At 38.4% G+C, this 22,719-nt stretch overlaps 1 protein-coding gene across 1 annotated transcript in view; it reads left to right on the plus strand.

The window, feature by feature from the left end:
* The first annotated feature begins 3,204 nt into the window (after positions 1 to 3,204).
* The window catches only part of ghrhrb (growth hormone releasing hormone receptor b), a 32,950-nt gene continuing 13,435 nt past the window's right edge, over positions 3,205 to 22,719 (plus strand). Inside the window, exons 1-3 of the mRNA XM_027024090.2 lie at positions 3,205 to 3,285; positions 7,660 to 7,768; positions 17,991 to 18,098. Of these exons, the coding sequence (XP_026879891.2) occupies positions 3,208 to 3,285; positions 7,660 to 7,768; positions 17,991 to 18,098 (295 nt within the window). The 5' untranslated portion in view covers positions 3,205 to 3,207. The remainder of the gene's footprint in view (positions 3,286 to 7,659; positions 7,769 to 17,990; positions 18,099 to 22,719) is intronic.

Genomic DNA, 22,719 nt, shown 5'->3' on the forward strand with positions numbered 1-22,719 from the left:
TCAAACGATTAGTAAAGCAGTTTATATCATGCCAACATCCTTCCTTATTTTACAACATGCTTACCTTATTTTACAACTAAATTCTGTCTCCGATAAAACCATCAGCTTTCACAAACCTTTTTAGATCTGCTATGGTTGCTGACTGACATATACAGCTGCTGGTTCTGTAGAGGACTGATTTTATGAATTTCCCCACATCTATCCTGCCCAGTTTGCCCAGAGGTGAAAAAACCTGCATCTTTGCCAGCCTGCTTCACCCTGCCTGTCTGGAGACATTCCTTCTGGTCTCACCTGAATGTCTGTGTATTTCCTTGTGCCAGTAAAAGCCAATGTAGCATGAGCAAAATTCAACTGCAAGCTGCAACTTTGCAACTTTTAAGAAAGAAAAGCATTATTTGGGTTTTATTATATATATATATATATATATATATATATATATATATATATATATATATATATATATATATATATATATATATATATATATATATATATATATATAATTCATGTATATATATATTCTGTCATGGTATGCCAGCTACCCGGCCAGAGGGACACACACACACACACACACACACACACACACACACACCTCAAGCCTCTTCCATTCCCAATCACCGAATCCTGATCACCTTTGCCTTGTTCTCTTCTCCACTATGTCAAGTGCACAGCTGGCTGCCTCCAGTGCTGCGTGTTGCTTCCAGAAACGCCTGGACTTCGTTCAAGCCTCCGCCGCCGAGTCCACATCCCAAGCTCTCACTGCGGCCATTTTTCGCTTTTGTCTCTGCTTGCCTCTTTTGCCTTTTTGCCAGCTTGACGCTGCGCTTGTTTTTTGTTCAGGAGCACATTATGGACTATAAAGATACTCCTTCACTGCATTCAGAGCTCACGTCCTGCCTGCTGCCAACACGTATCCTTTTAATTACTAATGTTGAATAGTCATTTTCCAGACATAAATTAGGCCAAATTAGCAAAGAATAATTGCTATAACAATAATGTGTTTATACAAAACCAGGCACATACTAATAAAACCACATCAACCTAAAGGAAAAAAATATTAAGGTCTTTTGAGGACAGTAGAGCATTAAACATGTTCATATATTCATGTTCATATGTTTGTGATGATAATAGTATTTAATTCTAAATACCATTTCAATAATAGTATTTAGCATTAAAATGTCCTCACAATGTTTTCTTTCATAACAATAAACTAGCACAAAAAAAAAAAACTACAGAATGTGCTACAGTCTACAATACCAGTACAATACAGTATGTCACCAATAATTTAAAAAATCTTTAAGAATTTAGAGAACTATTACTATTTTTGGGGGATGGTTCCAACTCCAAATGTTCTATCCTTCCACACACAGCATGCACCACTGCCAGTGTGGTAGTAGCCAAGAACTTTGGATCCTACATAGACCAAATGACCTTTATGACTTGACGGAAGCTGCTCATTGACCCCATGGAAGAATATTAGATTTTGATTAGATGCATGTTAAATGCAATGAGCTTTGTCAGTAGTAATTATTCTCTCAGTCTTGTAGACATTGCTGTTTGGAATAGATTTGTATCATATATTTGTTATATGAATATTTTTATTTTCTCTTAAAAGACTATTGTGAAAACAGAAATTAGAGAAACCAACCTCACTTTCTCTCTCTCTCTCTCTCTCTCTCTCTCTCTCTCTCTCTCTCTCTTTCTCTCACACACACACACACACACACACACACACAGAGCAAAAAGCAGCTGGAAACAGTAGGGGTCTAGTTTCCAGCTAGGATAATATTTTCACCGGCTAGATAGAACCATCAAACCATGCTCCCTGAGAAGTAACAACCCAAGAGGGATATATATAGGAAAACAAATGTTCAGTGATGATCACAAGTTCACTTATCCCTGCTGATGTCCAAATGAACGTGCTATGGTCAGACTTCTGACAGCAAAGCATACAAGTGTTGGGTATTAATATCTTAATATATTGGGTAAATAGCAAATGGAAATCTATAACTGAGATGGTATATATGATAATTATCAGAGGTTATTGTAACAGTTATTATAACTAACTGGGTATGTATCCATTCAGCAACTGTCATACAACTAGAAAAAAACAATACAGTCATGCAATAATAGATTATTGATTCCACTCTGATGCTATTAAGAATAATGAATGCAATACAGTATTGTTTTGTGTGTATTTAGTATCTAGTAATAACCATGAAACATCCTGATATATTCGTTCGTTTATGTTTGTGAGTTTAGTATCATGCAATACCAATGAGAAATCATGATATTTTTAGCCGACACTGTGTATTAGGTGAATCTACGAGGGCTGTAACATGCAATAAATCAGCACCTCTTTGGACAAGCTTAGACAACTTGTTTTAAAATTTCATGTTTCAAGCCTTCTTCACTATGTTAAAAAAAGTAATCTTCACTGCCCTGCTCCTATACATTTCTGTTAAGATGAGCCTTCACCAAATGCAAAGGTTAATGGTTTGTTTAATTTCCAGGTTATTCACCAGGTTATTCATATTTTGCACCTGAACCATTGTCAGATGACACCTTTTTTCATTATCAAAATGGTGAAATTACTTATTCAGCGGATCTTTGAAGAACACTTTTAAAGGAGACCTTAAACATTTTAACCAGTGATCTATACGAATATATGAGTTGAGTTTGCTGTCAGACCTTGCCAGAAAGTCCTAGGCAAATACATCTCCTCTCCTCCTCTGCTTCTCCTCTTCCGCGTCCTATGGCAACATGTGCAATTATGTGTTTGGATTCTCACGCATTAGGCTCGATGAATGGAATTATTACATTGACGACATTTGACGACTTTTAAAAGACGTAAGGGTATACTTCTGAGGTCTCTTTGTCGTGACTTGTGCGTAAAGGGGAGGTGCGACGCAGTGCGCGTATTTTACGCGCGGTTTGCTCTATTAATCCGTTTTGGCAAGCAACGATCCATGCCTAAGACAGCGACTGTGCGCTATCCCGTGAATCCTCGAAAGAAGATTTCGTCACATATTTTAAAAATAACAACTGAGTAGATACTGACATGTATAGAGTATATAGCGTAGAAACGACATAATGTAGCCCTATATTGACCTAAATATTGAAACGTCTGGAATAATTCTCGAATTTCTCGAGCTTATTATTCGTTTTTTAAGTCTAACAGTAAAATCTCGCAACACAATACTCAATATGTTACTTTCTAGAAAAAGTTTGCCTTTTAGAACCATGCTTCTGATATTGTTGCTTCAACACAGTACTTGGAAAATGGTAAGTAACCTCTAATGAAGTTCCTGTTGATTTCCTACAGTAGCTTTACGTTTGTGTGCTTTTATGAATGTGGGCAATGTACCGATGTCATTCCAGAACTGTCCTTGTTAAATGCTACCAGATTTCCATTGGCAAAATATTTCATGTTAAATCTCAATCAAGATAACTTATAGACAAAAGCTCCGTAAACATCTGGATGGTCTACTACAGAAGTGCTGTCCCCTTCGGTATAGCCTACGATTCTTCACAATATAAAGTATGTGAAGCAAAAACAAGACAGTTATTCTGGTGTCGTTCACAGTATTTTTCTCAACATTTTTCATTTCGGCTATAAAACACAAACTTGAGATCTCAGTGAACTAAAACTGGATTAACAGCACAGCTATAATCTGATGGCTTGACCATGAAAACGTTATTGGACATTAACTTCATTTTAAATATATCGTGATATAATGTTCGTTTTAAATAGAAACAAGCCAAGATCTATGAAGAGAAGGCGCGTATGCAACGTGCAAAGAGTTATGCGTAATATGAGCATGCTTTTAATTGAGACTGATTTATTCTAATATAACAGAAACAAGAAACTGTCTTCAGGAGTGTAGTGTTTTAAAGCAATCATTCGACCAATTATAAATAAACCAAAAGGTTTTTAGTTGCCATGTTTTTATTCTAAGAGCAGAAAGATAAGTCACGGGTTTAGTTGTGTGTTATATTTTCAAACTTTTTTATTGAATGAAGACAATGGCCATTGTTTCTTAACAATTAACGTTTTATCATGTTCCATGTGAAGATGATTTTTTAATTTGTAATTTTTTATTTAAGGGGTTTAGTTGTCTTTTTTTTTTTTTTTATCCCTGCACTTGCGCGGTCCAAGGGCACTTTGTGCCGCAAGCTGGAGAGTTCGTTGAACAATCTTAAAGGAAGCAGCCTAAGATATAGGACAGGAGGATAACTGCTCTGAGCTATAGGACGGCAGGAGACTAACTGCTTTCCACCACCTCCCAGTTCAGTTGCGAGTTTAGCTGTGCGTTGTCTCATGCTTTGTAGATTATCTTTTGCAATCTTAAACATGGAGGAAGATTAACACGTGCTAAACATACATATGGAGATACGTATTGTGTGCCTGTCAGCTGTATAGCTCACTTTCTACAGTTGATGGGGTTTTTTTTAAGTTTCCTGAGATGGCGTGGGTGGTGATGCCATTTCACTCTGGATTAGTAGAGAATGACATGGTTGGTTCCAAGCACTATTGTTCTGCAGTATTATGCAAACATTACTTAATTTTTAAAATGTTCTCATCATGTGCTACAGTTACAGAACACTCATGAACTTGTTTAAAATAAATACTAATTAGTCATAATAAGTACTAATTGTCACCTTGATATCAAGGCTATGGGTCTTGATCTATGAAGCAGACTTGAATTAAAATGAACAGCTTTAATGTAGCCTAGTAAAAAGGGTAGTTCAAAGGGTCATCCAAAATCAGAGTCTAAAACCATGAGAAGGTTGGGAACAGGAAGAACAAAAAAGCAAGCAAACAAATAAGATTAGGAATGGGCAAAAAAACAAAAACAGAGAAAATAGGTGTAGGTCCAAAACACATAAGCAGCAAGGTGCAAGAAGTGGAAACTCTAGGCAAATTCTAAGCAAGACTTGACAAAGGCTAATAGAAACAGGTAAGTATTTATAGACAAAGACAATGGGAATAAACTATACACAGATGTAACTAATAATCAGGGGAATGGAAACAGATAGGAGGATTGTGGGGAATGTAGTTCGATGGAGGCAGGCTGGAAGCTGCAGGTCCGACAAAGTCAGTACTGGTTTTCGGAATGCTATAATGTTCATTCCACTATGAACACTGATTAAAAGGAGGCATGTGCCTATGTTTGGGTGTAGATTATGCCATTTTAAAATGCTTTGGTGTTTGCTTAATAAATGCCATGAAAGGCAGCTTTGCCCTGAGGTCTCACAGGTGTTGAAACAGTTGAAGATGAGCGCAATGTATGTACTACTAAGTGAAATTAGCTTGTGTCTTTCCTCCAGGCATGTTGTTCAAATGATCATTTCCAGTAAAGAGAACATTGACTATTTAACATGAACTGGGAAAACTAATTTCCCATTATCAAATTATGAATTCGAGACCTAAATGAGGCTATACATTAGGTTTGTTATGCTTTTCAAAAACTCGCCAGTCATAACCAATTAGTGCATCCAGCAAACGTAATTGATAAAAAACACCTCTTCATATTTGCCTGAATGATTTTGTATCCCATTTGTCAAAAAGAGAGAGAGAGAGAGAGAGAGAGAGAGAGAGAGAGAGGGAAACAAATCAATGGTATAATTAAATGTGGTTGCTACTTGGTCAGCTCTCTAATGACCTGACCTTGACTTTCCTGAATAGCGGTTCATTTCCTTTGATAATGACTCTGTGTTTTTCTGAGACTCAGCCGCAGGGCCAGTAGATGCTATCTGATTGGCAGCAGGATCCTTATGTGCCTGTTAGTTTTCCCCTTTGTCTCACTCAACGACATGTTTAATGTCAGCAGCCAAGCGACCAAGCCATTGATTTTGTGGGTAAGAGCCAAATAGGATTAAAAAAGCTCTTGTTTGTTTTTATTCGACATGAGATTGCCTAGGCATGTAGTTCAGGGTAAGAAATATGACTATGAATGGTAACCCACATGACTATGAATGGTAAGAATGGTAAAAATGTGATTTGAATGTTTTAATATAGCTCCTGGTGATAAATAACATCCTTTTACATGTGGACTTTGCTGTGTGTGAAGGTTATACTGTTACTGGTTTGGACAAGACCTGGCAGATTTTAGGGCCACTTATGCAGATGCAATAATACTTCCCCATGGGGTTAATCTAAGCATGTTGTCACCCTTCTGACATTGGTTCTGAGGAGGTTCTTGTTATTTTCCTGAGACTTCTACAAGGTTTTCATGTAGGTAGCTGGAGGGTTGTTCAATCCAGATCAAGTAGTAGTATTTCGCAGGTTTATTTCTGTTGCGTGTGACATGTTAACAAACCCCAGCAGTTGAGCTTGCCAAAATTCTCCCATTCGTATTCTCTTTCATTTTTTTTGCTTCTTTATAACCCTCGTTTCTTGCCTTCTCTTCCTCTCTTTCCTAACACATCTGAATGAAAACGCAGACAAACACACACTCTTACTCATACAGACACTCACACACCGACTCACACAAGACTTGTAAGCAAGAGCGACTTTGAGCAGACGAATCCCGGAAGTGAGGAGACGATGCTTTGCTCATGCATACCTTGTGCAGCCTCATCTGCCCTGTCAGCAGGGGCTAGAGGTCAATGCCACCAACAGTGCACCAATCTGCTTAAGAGTGTGACATGGCGCAGCCTTACACACACATGCACACACACCACAAACACTCACTTCCATACAAGTAGTAACAGCCCACGTTTGCTTCCTCCCTGTGCCACTCTGGGTTCACAGACACTTCCGCAAGCTGTCGTGGGCAGGAGCCTCCTGCCCCACATCATCCCTGCCATCATCAGAAGTGGTTCACAAGATGTAAACATGACAACAGCTTGCTAAAATATGGACAAAAGGGGCCTGTTTGTGTTTGTTATAGCCTGCATGAACAGTCTACTGAGCTGAGAAAAGTGTTTGGCTCCCTTACTTCTCTGTTTGATACTACGCACAACATTTCGAAATGAAAACTTGCCTTTTTTGACCCTGGCCTCAAACACTTCATTGCCATTCATCCACCTCTAAGTTTTTTTTTTCCATTTCTCTACCTAAGAGGAGAGTGGTTGGTCATTGCATTTTTTTTTCCCAATACCAACCCTTAAGAGGTTGAGCAGAGAGCAGCTCTGTGCTTTTTCCTAAGAAGGAAGACTGCCGTATTATGTTTATCATTGAGTCTTTCTCTAAGTTTCTCTCTCTGCCCTTCATTGTTTGTCAAATACAAATTCGTTTAATGTAGTAAAGTAGAGGTACTGTCCTATCTGGGGTCATAATGTATTTGCAGAAGATTATCTGGTGGTGGTAGTGGGGTGTGTGTGTATAGGATAGGTTTCTGAAAGCCTTTTTACCACAGCAGCCCTGTGGTTTCAGAGAGCCAAGATACAGAGCCAGACATATGACGCATTTATACCGCATCTTTACTGAATCTGATCAATATTCATCTTCACAATTTCCTTTGATCCTCAGTACATTGTAATTTGTGGATGTAGCTACTGGAGAAGGATTTTTTAGAGATATTATATTGTACGCTTTCAACATGTACTAGATGGCAAGTATTCCCATAGCATGAAAATCGAATAGTGTGTCCCAGGCCTAAGTGAGATAAACTGTACATGAAAGAGGAAATCATTCTAAATGACCTTTGACAGGGGGAAGCGATTCATCCATTATGTGCCCTGGTGGCTCAGCATATGAAGGCTCAGGAGCAATGCAGCCAAACACAGCAAGAAGAGAGCAGGAACCACAGCATAACCACTGGTGAGTTACCTTTGTGTCCTAGCTCTACTTTGCTTTCTAACACTAAGCACTGTGAGCCCTGGCTTCATTGACCCACTTCAACCCCTGGATTAATACAAATATATTCCTGAGATGTTATCTGTGCTGCATTACATCAACCAGTTGGACTTAAATACAAATTACACATTATCATTTGTTTATTTTGCACCTACTGTATCTTGTCTTATCTTGATTGTACCACTTTGCTGATTACATAATCTCATGCATCTGTTGGGCTTGGCAATGCCTTATGATTTAGCATTATTTATTACCTAAATAGTTGAGAGGAGAATAATATGAATGGTCTATAATTTTTTTGCAGTCAACGTTAAATCATAAAATATCATAAATGTAATAGAACATTAATAAAAATGCCCAGATTGTGTTATGAGCTCTTGGTAATTGGGTCTGGTTGGTTATTACATTGAAAAAAAAAATCCATTGGATTTATTTAATTTAATTGTGAATATTGGTTCTACCCAAATTGTTTGCTTTAGCAGTCTGCCATACATTTGTGTCATTTCAGCAACTCTAAACCTCAATATTAAATTATTTCATTGAACACGTGATCTGGTTTAGTATACTTAATGATGCCTCCTTTCATGTTTTGCAGTGTAGCCTATTGAAATAATGAACACAAATATCTAAATATCAGTCCTTTCACTTTAGGCAAAGTCATGTAAAGGCAATTATAGGATGTAATCAAGTGTAAAGGTTTAGCAGATTAAAGGCACTTACTCTGACAGAAACTACAGTCATAGCAGCCGATGAGAGAGATGATGGCCACTTCAGAGGATCGATATGACCTGCTCCCTATATTGCATTACTTCAGTGATCACACTATAATGACTTGTTCCATTTTAGTGTCACTCTGAACCCCAGAGTTCAAAGGTAAACTCTTCTTCTAAGTCCACTTTCTGAGGGTGCTTCAGCATACACTGCTCATCGAACTGCACTGGACCCATTTGGGTTGACTTTTTGACTGAATTTACCCTTTTTATAAATGTGGTGTCAAAGAACCCTCTGACCATGGTAATTAATACGTCTTCTATTCACTACTACAAATTTCCTAAAATTGAATATACATACTTGATTCCCAGTGGTTGAAGGTTGTGTGTGTGTGTGTGTGTGTGTGTGTATGTGTGTGTGTGTATATGTGTGTGTGTGCATGTGTGTGTGTGTGTGTGTGTGTGTGTGTGTGTGTGTGTGTGTGTGTGTGTGTGTGTGTGCATGTGTGTGTGTGTGTGTGTGTGTGTGTGTGTGTGTGCGTGTGTGTGTGTGTGTGTGTGTGTGTGTGTGTGTGTGTGTGCACGTGTCAGAAACCTGCTGCAAAGTCAAAGTGCATTTTTAGTGTTGACTCTTACTGCTGATTCCCACTTTCCAAAACACTTCATTTCCAAGCCCAATATTCATAACAGCATCTTGTGTTCTTTCTTTTGCAAAGTGCAAGACTGAAGATGCACACTGCATATTTAGGAATCTGTCACATCTCAGTGGCTTTCTCTGCACGTCTGTACACAGTGTCACTGCTGGGGTGGGGGGACAAAGAAGGGAGCTCAGGTATAATGTAAAATGGGAATGTGAGAATCTGGCTTCAAAATGAGTGTATAATGATATTCATGCATGTTTTTGTGGTATGGAAAATTTTGTTTGACAGTCCATGCCAAGCAAAGATCCACAGTATGGCACTAGAGCAGATCACCTATATAATGATATGAATAGCTTTAACCCCTTAGAAACAGAAGGCACGCGGCCTCCACAGGACACTGGGGAGGCTGCAGCGAGATGCACTGGGGTGAAGGATTTTCAGGTCCACAGTCCCATGGGCTTTTGTTAATAATGTTTCACCTGAGAGACAAAATACATCAAAGCAGTGTAGTCCTGGGTCACGTGCTTAAGAGCTCAATTCTACCAAAGCATAGCAATTCTCACTTGTCTTTCTGTACGTTGTCAAATGATACAACCATTCATACATAGAGAATGGGTGTGTTACGGACATATAAACATTTCCGTTCAAGAAGTACGTAAACTGGTGTGGTATATGTTTTAAGCAATGTGTTCAGGTATATTCGATCTATGAAAAGCATTTGGGATAGTTATAATATGAAAGGCTTTTGGAAAAATATGACTGTACTTTGATCATTGTTCACCGTACAACTCTCCGTGTTTAAGCTCTCAGCCAGTTTTTGACAGTAAACCTCTGAATCAAAATTGTTGTAGCATGTTGGGTTGTGCCCAAAATAGGCATCTTTTTCTGATGACAGATTAGCAGCAAAATGATTTGCAGAGAACTCTCCATTGCTGAGATGAGCTGTGTGCCAGCTGTGCGCTTGAATATATATGTGAATTAAGTGGGTTGTTTTTTAAAACATTTCCTATAATAGTGATAAAGTCTAGTTTTACATCCCCAAAACACCAATTACGAGAGTGAGATGACCCTGAGGTGGTCATGGATCAGGTCTGAAAGCTCAAGCAGTAGTAAACAACAATGCTGCAACAACCAATTCAATTCTAAAGGTTGGCCAACTAAACCTCATGAATATTCAATCTGGTTTAACATTTCTATATGTTTATTAAATATTCACATGCCAACTGACTGAGCTCTGAGATTGTTTACATGAGTAATCAAATTCTACTCAGATGAATGGCTCAGGTCTGACAGGGCTACAGTGATGTCTGTCTATTGATGAGATCTGTTCTCAATCACACTCACGGTATTTATTTGGCTTCTGAATTCAGTGTTTGTTTTTTGTTAGTTAAAAATCAACACTGTAATTTTAAAAGCCATTGTCTTTTATTATTATTTTTATTACACCATTTACAAGCAATGATCATGTAAGCAAAACAAAGAGGGCCTCAGATAATGTTTTGTCTGCTCACTACATTGTTTTCTAAGATGATGAAGAGCACCTCTTACACTTCAAGATTGCCTAGATGCATGTTTTATGAAATGGTGGCAGTGAACTCTAAAATTTATGGTTGCAATTTGCATTAACTCTAGATTGTGAAGAGTGCTCGGATGAATTATAATTAATTGCAAAGTCATTCCTTGCCATGAAAATTAACTTAATAACAAAGATTACTGCATTCCAGCCACTGCATTTCAGCTCTGCCACAAAATGGCCTGCTAACATCATTAGTTCAGGAGAAAGTGTTAATGAGGACAAGGCAGCTGATATCACTCGGTTATGCTGATTAGAAGAGCAGACTGGGTGCTTTAAAGGGGTGGTGGTGGTTAAAATTCTCTTCTGTTAACCATGGTTACCTCCAAGGAAACACAGTCGTCATTCCATTGCACCAAAAGGGCTTCACAGGCAAGGACATTACTGCTTGTAAGATAACTTCTAAATCAACCATTTATCGAATCATCAACAACTTCTAGGAAAGAGGTTCAATTGCAGTGAAGAAGTCTTCAGGGCACCCAAGATAGTCAGGTAAGCGCCAGGACCGTCTCCTAAAGAGGATGCAGCTACAGGATCGGGTCACCACCAATGCAGAGCTTGCTCAGGAATGGCAGAAGGCAGGTGTGAGTGCATCTGCACGCACAGTGAGGTGAAGGCTTTTGGAGGATGGCTTGGTGTCAAGAAGGGCAGCAAAGAAACCACTTCTCTGAAGAGGACTGGGGTAAAGTTATTTTCTCTGATGAAGCCCTCTTCAGACTTTGGGCCATCTGGACATATGATTGTCCAGAGAAGAAATGGTGAGTGCTACCCGTGTCATGCTAACAGTGAGGCATCCTGAGACCATTCATGTGGGGGGTTGTGTAACGCTTCCGACAGGAACAGGCAGAGGTAGAATGCAATTGTAGGAGGCGGTTTATTAAATGGAGGAAACACGACATGAAGGGTAAAACAAAGAGGTTATTGGGTGCTAAGGGTAATAACACACAGTTGGAATACGCAGAAAAGCAATGACAACAACAGTAAAACGGGCATAAGGCAAACCTGACAGAGAGACGTAACTTACCACAATAACCAACAATCAGAAGACAAAACCACAGGGCTTAAATAAGCAAGACAATCAGACACTAAACAGATACAGGTGAACATGGGAAGAGCGGAAACTAAAACAAGGAGTGGAATAGAGACAGACGGGGGCGGAGAAAACGAAACTAAGGCATGGAACCAGGGAGTGCAGGAAGACAGGGAAACTGTGACATCAGGGACGTGAGGAGGATGGCCATTCGTGACAAGTTGGTTCTCATCTAAGGGAGTGGGTTTACTCAAAATTTTGCCTAAGAACATTGCCATGAATGGTATCAAAACATCCTCCAAGAGCAACTTTTCCAAACGATCCAGGAGCAATTTGGTGATGAACAATGCTTTTTCCAGCATGATGGAGCACCATGTCACAGTGCAAAAGTGATAACCTAGTGGCTTGGTGAACAAAACATTGAAATTTGGAGTCCATGGCCAGGAAACTCCCCTGATCGCAATCCCATTGAGAACCTGTGGTCAATACGCAAAAAGACAGTGGTCAAACAAACATAGAAACTGTGATCAACTCCAAGCACTGATTAGACAAGAGAATGGGTTGCCATCAAGATTTTTCTCAGAAGCTGACATCCAGCATGCTAAGGCGTAATTATACTGTAATTATTTAGTCTTTGCTCAAACTGGATGTAATTGTCAATAAAAAGACTTATGAAATGCTTATAATTGTACTTCACTATACCATGTAAACATCTGACAAAAAGATCTAAACTCAGGCAGTAAATTTTGTGAGAACCAAAATTTCAGTCTCAAAACGTTTGGCCACGACTGTATAGATGTGAATGGGTTCATGGATTCTACACATTACTTATTTAGTCATGCTAGTGATCTACCTGGAATATACACTTACTAGCAATTACACCTGTGTATTTTAGATGTGTACTATAGCCTATATTACAAACACTTCAAATACTAATTGTACACCTACAAGGTGTTTTGAATAGAGTATGAAAAGAAAGAGAAAATAAATTATGGAAAAGAAAAGTCAGAGCCACTTGAGTATCAAAATATTTTGCAATGTTTGCTGTCGGGAGTTTACATACTTTAATGAGCTTTCAGCTTTAACTTGGAAGTTACTGTGGGCAGATGTGGCCCATGAAAATAAGCTTTTTGCTTTCTAATGAACACTCTGGAATAAGAAAAAAGCCTCGGGAGCCATGGCGGATATGAATTAAATAAACTGCTCAATTAAATCCACTTTCTAATTTAATTCACCAGAGAAAACATTTTAAAGTAAAATGTGAAAAATAACAAATTTTGAATTTAGTGTTCCCCAGACAATACTAAAAACCAAATGAAGGGATTATAAATTCTAATATGTAATACTTATGTTTGCGTGTGTCACTTCACATTGATGAAACTATTCCTCTAAAATGTTTTTCATTAATGGTGTATCCATGTGAAAACAACATCACAATCTTTAATAACATTTTCATATACATTCTCGTGTGTGAACATGGAGCATCAACATATTTTGACTTCACTATCTAAGAAGTACTTATGTAAAACATCAACTCATGTTAATACCTAGGTATGCTGGAGTGTATGATAATGGTACCTGCTTTTGGTGTTCAAGTCAAGCATTTCTGAGCTGTTTTAAGATCAGCTGCGAGTGGGGGGTCCAGTGTGAGGGATTCAGGTGTGCACTTGGTGCAGGTGCTGCCCTTGGAGGCTTAAGGGGGGGGCCCATGCTTCTCTGATCTCTGAGCTGCACAGACTTTAATTAACACTGAACCTATGGAGTGGAGAAGGCCATGCACCGTGTCTTCATGTGATTTATTTCAGACCCACTCAGACGTGACATTGAGAGCAGGCGGAGAGAGAGAATAGCGAGGGGCCTTCTGGGTTTGCTTCGCTCTTATACTGAGGTGGATGCACAGAACTGCACACTATGCAAGAGTAAATTATGTAGCAGCATTGGACTTAATGTTAAAATCAGAACCAAGCACAGTAAACTAAAATAATTATTACATATTACATGCTTGTATTATTACTATAAAAAGGAGCCCTCCTGTATTTTCTGTCAAGGACCTGTTAGCCAGTGCTGACGCCGGGAAAACCAAAAAGAGAAAGAGAGAAAGCCAATGCTAGTGTCTGCGATGGTGACATGATATCTGAGGCCATAAGATCCAAAAAGGCTTCTGTTTTCTTCTACTCTGAATAGGAAAGGCACAGGCAAAGAGGAATCACTGATTACCTCAGCCCTCGATTTGAAGCATGTCAAGAGCTGCACAACAAAGGCCCCCCACCACTATTACCACCACCACCACTCACCACTCACTCTGAATTCACAATCAGATACTCAATGACTGGGAATTTAAGCATTATATTACTCACAATGTAGCTATTGCCCTGTTTACCTGGCTACAGTCATAGCGACAGGTGTCGTCCTCTCTGGAAAAATGATGGAATGAGCACATGGCACTAGTTAGAATGTTCACATGAACGTAATACAGACAATCTAAATTTCTGCCCCTGCTGATACTTATATAATACAGTGATACAGTGAGCAATACAATGATTATCGTTACATTAAAAAGTATTAATATGAATAATTTAAGGCTCTTTTAATATGTATTTGGTTGTAATCATTTCATTCAGTGTTTTATGCATTCTAATCCAAACATCCTACTTATTCAGAAAACACTAAATTGGCTAGGTACAATGTAGCCTCCAATCAAAGATCAGTTTGGTTAATTGAACTAAAATAGAATTTAATGCCCTTTGACAATCAGTATTTACTATGTACACAGTATAACTGTTTACACTATTAAACTGAACAATATGAAATTATGTTTGTTTTTTTATATTGGAACAAAACAAATGAAAAGGAAAGAGGCAACTTTCGCAATCCCCCCCCCCCCCCCCCCCGCCCGCCCCCCCCCCGCCCAACTCATACATCATAAAGATGCATGGGAAGCTAAAGAGGATGTAATCTTTAAATATTTAAACAGCCAGCTACACACGCTATGCATCATTTCACCTGCTAAATGCTGTGACTGACAAAAAAACTGGAAGAGGAAAACTGCGTTTTTACTACTTTTTTCCTTAAAGAAAATATTGTGCTCAGATTTCTTCTGTCAATACCGTTCCTTTCTTATCACACTATATACAGCCAAAGAATAGCGACAATAGTAATAATAATCTAGAAAATAGCATCCTAGACAGGAGAGGTAACATTTCACATAGAATACAGGAAAAAATGGCAGGGACACAATAATGTTATGACAGACAAGAGTCTTGGGATAGTAGAGAAGATAAATGTTCTAATAAGAGTTTGATTCTTCAGGCAAGAGATTGAACCTAATAATGGAAGCCTTGAGACTTATGAAATAGCACATGTACCTCATATTCAATGAAACTTGATTTACATTCTTTGGTAAATCATGAACCTTTTTGGAACTGAACTCAATAACATATACGATAAATAATACATAATGGAGGTAAGGGTAATTTGAAAGGTTGGGAAAGTGTACATGATGTCATACAACCATATTGCATGTGTCAGTGATTGTCAAATAAAGAAAAGAAAGCAAAACAAACAACATTGTTGTCTACTTATGGGTATTCAGAACCAAAATCTCTTTTCAAGCTAAGTAAAACATTAGACACTAAACAAATGATTTAAGTACATTTATCCGAGTGATGTGATGATATCTTAATATGACTCCTTCCTTTCACAGTTTAATATATGTTAACATTTTTCTCATGTTAGACCTGGTATCCTTTTAAGATTTCTCCTTTCTTCCTCAATTACTCAAAGTAAATGTGACCAAAAGCTGTGGAATTTTAGCACAAAGAACACAAGCTAGGGAATATGAAGATAAAGTGAATATATAGTACATATGTGACGTTTTCAGTTACTACAATTATTAATTGAACAATGCTAATAATGTAATAATGTTTCTCTGTCTGTCAGTCAATAAGCTTCATCTAATGCTATACCTCAGTTTTGTAATAGTTTTATAAGAAACTGTCACAATCCTGAAACCCACTCATGGCATAGTTAGTGCCCATAGTGAGTGCTCATGGTAACCCTAGAATGTTGCATTCAACAAACACATATTTACAAACTTTAGAGGCAAATTTATTTCAGCTCAAAAATCAACATGCAGCCTGTAAAAAGCAAAACAGATTTAAGTTAAAAAGCATATGTAATAACCTACTGTGTATCCTAGCACTGAAAGGCCTCGCCATGAAAAATGAATCTGAGGCGCTTGCCACCAGCACTAAGAATGCAGCCATGCTAACGAAGCAACGTTAGGCCTTCAAAGTCTTGTTTGTGGGGCTGTGAGGCTCAGGCAAGCTGCTGAGCCTCTGCCAAGCCAGAGCACTGAATGTGATTTGCGTTCCTATACCCCGCGCTTCCAAGCATTCTTCTTGGGGTGCAGTCCTGCTCTCATTTTTGTTGACTCTCCCATGAATGCCTTTATTACCTGAATTGCAGTTTTCTGAGTAAAGAGAGTGTTGCCCAAGAAGTAGCCATTATTGACATCTTGAGAAGAAGGGTATTATAATCTCTAGGAACATGTGGTACTATACTGCTAAGAGCCCAGATGGGCAGCTTTGGTATCACAGCCCAAGATTTTTCACTTTCTGTTACATCAAAGGTCCCAGAATTATAAACATATTTTGTCCATCCGCCAGTACTGTACTTTTTCTCACAAGCTCTCAGTATCTGAAATAATTAGGAAAGCTAATTTTAAGGCTGTATTTTTAATACTGTAATTAACATCAAATTTTGGTGGAAGAGTGGAGGAGAAATAATATGATACATCTCATTTCCAGAGAAATTAAACGTTAGAGTGCGCACAAAGCTGCTTGTGCATGTCTGGGCTTCAGTAGAGAGATCATTTCAAGGTTGATTTTATTTCTGTGCCTGCTTAAAATTTAAAAGCAAATGCAGTAAAATGTTGCATGTTGTAGAAGGATAGGCAGTAACTTGTTACATAAAGGAGAAAAGTGAAAGAGTAAAAACCTAATAAGATCAAGAGGTTAAAAAGGATACAGCTTCACTAAAAATTCAAGCGCTGAAGCAATTTAAAACAAATCTGTTCAAATCAGTAGCTCTGAAACTAGCAAACAGAGAAAGGAAGAAGGTTTGGACTGGCAGAAGAGAAGCTTTTAGCACGCAGAGCTCCTGCATAATGAAGGATAAGCCAATCCACCGTGGCAATGTCGTAGGCCATGGATATTCTGACAGCAATCTTACACCTCTGTGAAATCAAGGCACTCATTTGAGGTCAGGATTTTCCCCCAAGGAGAACATTCAAAAATATCATAAGATTGACAGTATCAGAATTGTTTAAACTGGCACATTTAATTTTTTCTTTTTTTAAAATAAATGATATACCCGATGCCTTTGCTAATTGTTAATTAAAGATTGTGTACATAATATCTGTTTTATAGGTTTACAGATGACATGGTCATGCACACCTTCATGCTAGCCTGTATACACTCATGAGTAACTCAGCACATTGATGCACCCTTTGGATAAGTAGCATTCTTATAACGATAATGAAGACTTGCTGTATGAATGTGTGACGGTCTGGGAAGAATTGCACACTCTCTTTAAAAGGTGGACTAAGTTAAGCCTTGCTGTTTACAGAAATGTTCTGAGAACAGTTTTCCATGAAATAGCACATGTATGGTGCAGCAAAGGAAAAGTGGCTATAGACCGTTTGCAATGGGCAGTTCAAGCTGTAAAGATCTTTTTAGTATTAAAAGCGCACAAGCAAAAAAGCTGTGGACCAGTGAAAAGCAGGAGGTGCTGCTGGAAGACTGTGCTTCTGCAGCTGCTACTGCTTTCTTCCCTTTCACATGGGTGCAGCGGTACAATATTGATTAGTTGTCTTGTCACTCTTCCTTTAGCTGGATCTTTTCAGCCATAGTCCCCTGGCTCACTGATTTCGTGACCCTGCCACTGGCCTCTACCCTCTTTATCTAAGTCCTCATCTTCTTTTCCTTGTGTCTGGTCTCTCTGTCCTCCTGATAAGACATCTGTACACCTTCTCCTCAAAAGGGCAGACTTTCCAAATGATTTTTTTCATATCCTATGGCTGAGGAATTTGACCACTATATCTGTATATGTGAACTAAGCTTAATTTAGAGCAGTGTCCATGGTTTTCATCATCTGTCTCTCTCTCTGTCTCTGTGTGTGTGTGTGTGTGTGTGTGTGTGTGTGTGTGTGTGTGTGTGCGCACGTTACTTAGGGTGCCGGACCGAGTGGGATAATCTTCAGTGCTGGCACAGGACCAACGTTGGCCAGGTGGTTAACGTTTCTTGCTCTGAAGTGTTCCAGCTCTTCGGCAAAAATCATGGTAATCAGTTCTTGTTTCATTCATCTTTATTTAGTTAAATACTATTTATTAGAATTAGAAACAAAAACAATTTTCCATAATCATAATCCATTCTACAGATATATGTGTGACACATGACAGACACCACCCTGTCTAGTCAATTTTAAAACAAAGGCAATCTGTGCATAGATTTATTTGTAGCTATCGAGGCCGCTGTGTTATTCTGTCGTCTCTGACTTGGTATCAATGTATTTGTCAATCAGCCACTGTAAACAACAACCGGTGCAGCCAGTCCATATATTCATCATCTGGAATAGATAGTATGGTGCTCTCTAGATTGCTTTGTGTACAGAACCCAGTCCTTACCAGAGGACAGCCTTTCCCTACATAATCAGACTAATCTAGGGTTATAAACATGGCAGCCCAGCCCAGAACATGAGTGTTCTAGAGTGTTCTGTAAACATTTAAAGAGATACACTAGATGTTAGATACATATGCTGAAGCCAGAAACACTGCTTCTGATTGTGAAAGTATAGCATGCATGTGTATGTACATTGTATAATTATTACAGTGATATGGTCTAATACTTTTACAAAGGACCTTGAATGGTTTATATAAAAAGGCCACAGGTCATGCTTGGCACAAATTAAACTTTTACACCATTAATGCTGGAATCCTGCCTGCTGTTGGCTTTACAGAACATGTTATCTGTCAACCATTAGCATAAAAGACATGGGGAGATCAGCCATACAGTACAGGAAATGGGTCAGGGGAACCATTCTAGGAGCAAAACAAAAAATGCACAACACCAGGCAAGAATGGAGAGTGCCCGCTGAAGAACATAAAAGCTGAATGAATACGAATAATGTGATTTTGAGTTCTACAGTTTAAAAAAGACCCTGCACTGCCTAACACAGTGCCAAGGAAATAATAAAATAATGAAAAATCAAAGGGATCAGGGTGAAAGCCTGAGCAGGGGGAGGTTGGTGCTGCAGCGATGCTCGTTAGTGCCAGTGATTCACCACTAGTGAACACTCCATCGGTCCCCTAGGCCACCACCTAAGACCTCTACCACGCAAGTCAAGCACAAGGTTCCAACCAGCGTCTGTTTCCCCCTACATACGCTTCAGGGAGACTGGAATAAATCCCCATTGGCAAGCTAATATTAAACCGCCCACTTAGGTTAGCACCCTTTGCATGGTGAGCTGTCCAAAGGAAAAGAAGAGCACAACAGCTATGAAATCCAACATGCGCGGAAAAATCTAGTAGACGTTCACGGAAAATAAATATGAGCATCATCCAAACGTTGGCATGCGCATACAAATCCAGAGATGTTTCCACACTGTGAAGCATTCTGTTAACAGCCATTGCAGATACCGTAGAGTTGTACTCTTTAGACACTCACAGGGAGAGTTAGCACTAACACTATGACTTTTTTGCCCTCATATTTATATTCATTAGGCCCTCTGGTGACTGGAGTTTAACACACTAAATCATGAACATGTTTTGAGCTGCATTTAAAGGCTCGCAAGGACAACATATCTGGTCCAAGGCTCTCATAAAAAGTGCCATTGTGTTTTTGCTGAAAATATGCAGATTAATGCAGACACATTAGCAGTAATTAATACATTTTTGGAACACAGTATACTTTAAGGGACATTGTAAGGTACCTTAGTCCTGATTTGACCAGTCTTGTAAGATATAAATACTGGGTTACTTTACTCTTGAAAGTCCATGTATTGTATTTTTACCCTTAACAGTCTGCTCGTTTACTTTGGCTGTCAGACTATAGCCAGCAATTTTGCAGTAAACTGACAGATGACTCAGTATCCCTTTATAGTTATGAGCTGTTTGACATAGTGAGCCAGTGATGTAGGCAGGGTTTAAGTATGGGTAGGCCGTGTGTTTGTGTGGGCTGCAGACGGTCAGTGTGTGAGTGCCCCAGTCCCTTAGACGGTGTTTTATCTAGTGAGCACTGCTGTATAGGACAATGAGATATCCAACACATCCACCATGTTTTCCATCCTCAGCTTCTAGTTTGTTTTCTAATTGGATTGGCTGCAGCTGCTTCTCTAGGATGTTCATTTCTTTTATGAGAAGTTTTTTTTTTCCCATTTCCTGCTGTTAAAGGGAGAAACAGGAAAGGGGAGGGGAGAGAAAGAGAGAGAGAGAATGAGAGAGGGAAATAAGGAAAAAGATATTGATATTGATATTGATATTGATTTTTAGAATACACAGCTAGAAGATATTTAAGCTATGCAAAATAAATTATTCTATTATTATAAAGAATTCTACTTTGCAAAAATATCTAAAGCCAAAACATCTAAAGTCAAGGTGTTGGCCTAGCAGTTCTAGCAATATTAAAATATTCTACTGCCAGTACATTATATATTTACATATTGAGTAACTCAACAGAAGCAAAATACAGTGATATTGCAGTGTGAAAAACATAATGGTGAAAATATGAAATCATCAAATCATCACTTGTTATTTTTAAGTTGAGAGTTTCAGGAATTGTGTCGGCCTTTCCAAGTTTATGTAACCCCTACCACCCACTGTTGCATATTTATAGCTGTCAGAACTCAGTCTTGCTAAATGCAAGTCAACACGACCTTCTTTTAAATCTCTACAGTCACGAGCTTTTTTCTCATTTCATCTGCTTTATTCCCCTTTCTGTGTATGCATTTCAATGTGGCCACTGAATAAAAATTAACAAAAGATTCACTTTCACCCTTCTGCTCTTCCTTACTTTCTCTCTCTCTCACTTTCCTCTTTCACCTTTCCTGATTTCACTATCAACTTCATATTATCAAAATTCTAGTGCCTTTTCCTGCTGTAATTCATACAGGCTAGAATTACTTGTCAGCTAAAGCCTTTGATCCGATAGATACAACATGGTACTTACAGCCCTGATATCCTGTCATGTATATTTATATAACAAGAACAATAACACCAGTAAGCATAATCATTTCAATAAAAACATTAATCTTATTTACAACAGCCTGCTGTAGAAGGAAGTGGCCATGCTCAATGCAGACTGTCATTACAGAACCAGTGGCCTCATTCACCTTGCAGTTGAAGCTACAGTGTCATCTTTGGATAGGAAATTTACAGTTGCTATACATCTTTTTCAAAACAACTTCCTTCCTTACAGTCTCTGGCCGCTATATTAACTACACTTATCCTACAGGTGGATTTCATTTGTGTATTTTTTATATTTGTATATCTGTAGCCATACAGAGTTTCTGGGAACACTATGCTGTGCATCACTAGTCACCACCATTTACCGGATATTATTTGCATGGTAGCACATGAGATATAGATTTTAACTGCACATACAAGGTGTTTTTTTTATAATTAAATGCTGAATGGGGAGTGTAGATGGTACAATTCATTCATGCACTCTGTAGTTTAAGAAACAAAGGTCCATCCAAATTATGTCAGGCAAATACAGAGACTTTAAGCTGTGTTTCTGCCCGGAACAGCTGTCTGAAACCTCCAGATTAGTGTTCAACATCCAGAAATACCATTTGTGGCTCTCTGTGGACTCTACGGAAGGTAACTAGTTCAGATAAAACAAGCAAACATTAGTTCAGATAATTCCAATATGCATAATACATGTTTGGATGGAACAAAACTGGTCTTGATTAAAAAAAAGATCATTTAGAAGGATTTTTTTTCTGTATTACTCCCTGGCATCAAAATAAAAAGCAGGATTTTTTTTTTTAAGTCTCTATTAAAAATCAGGCCACTCAGAAACAAAATTATAGTCACAAAAACAATGTCATTTAAATTATTGCCAGTCAATTAGATCTGATATATTTAACTGAGGCTTGGAGAGGTTCGAATGATGTTTCAGCTTTCTGCATTCTATTTGAGTTAAAAAATAGGAGGTGTATTAGCCACTGTCTTTTGAAACAAATTAAGCTACAAAATCCATTGTTAGTAGAGAAACGCTGTCTCACAGGATCAAGTACAAAGAATTTGGTTCACATTCTTTCCAATTGTTACTTGGACAGATCTTCAACACCAATCTACTCAAGCTTGAGATCAGGTTGCGTCCACACAAATCAAAGCAATGACAAAAGCTTCTTAAGAGCTCATAGCACCTCCTAGTGTGAAATCCTCAGCCTGCTATATGTGAGTAAGGGAAGAAGTGAGTTCCAAACCAGGACCGTGTGCTTCACAACAAAAACAGATGCTACTAAAATAGCATTTTGGAAGAATGAACAGCTACTGTTAAGACATGAAAAAATGACATGAAAGAATGTGGGATGTAAGAATATGGAGAAAAATTAAACTAACAGTATATTGTGAAACCCTCTAAATGCTTTTAGTAAAATTAATAAAGGCAGTGTATTGTGGTATTTCCTTTGAAGTCTATTATGTGTGCCATGGCATTTGATTGGCTCAGCAGCACCATTTAAAATGCTCTTTGGAATCAGACTCACAGACTCACTGCCATACTGCCATAAGGCCATATTTATTTCGCAGTAATACTTGTATGTTTTATTTGTTTTTAAAGCTATTAATGCAGTAGTATTTTATACATCAGAATGTCTAACTGAATGTAGTTCACAACTGTGTTTAAGATCATCAAACAAAGGACTGCTTTCTGCCCCAAGACCCAAATGCAAAAGAA

The sequence above is a fragment of the Electrophorus electricus genome, chromosome 3 (genome assembly GCF_013358815.1).
Source record: "Electrophorus electricus isolate fEleEle1 chromosome 3, fEleEle1.pri, whole genome shotgun sequence".
NCBI classification, from domain to species: Eukaryota; Metazoa; Chordata; class Actinopteri; order Gymnotiformes; family Gymnotidae; genus Electrophorus; species Electrophorus electricus.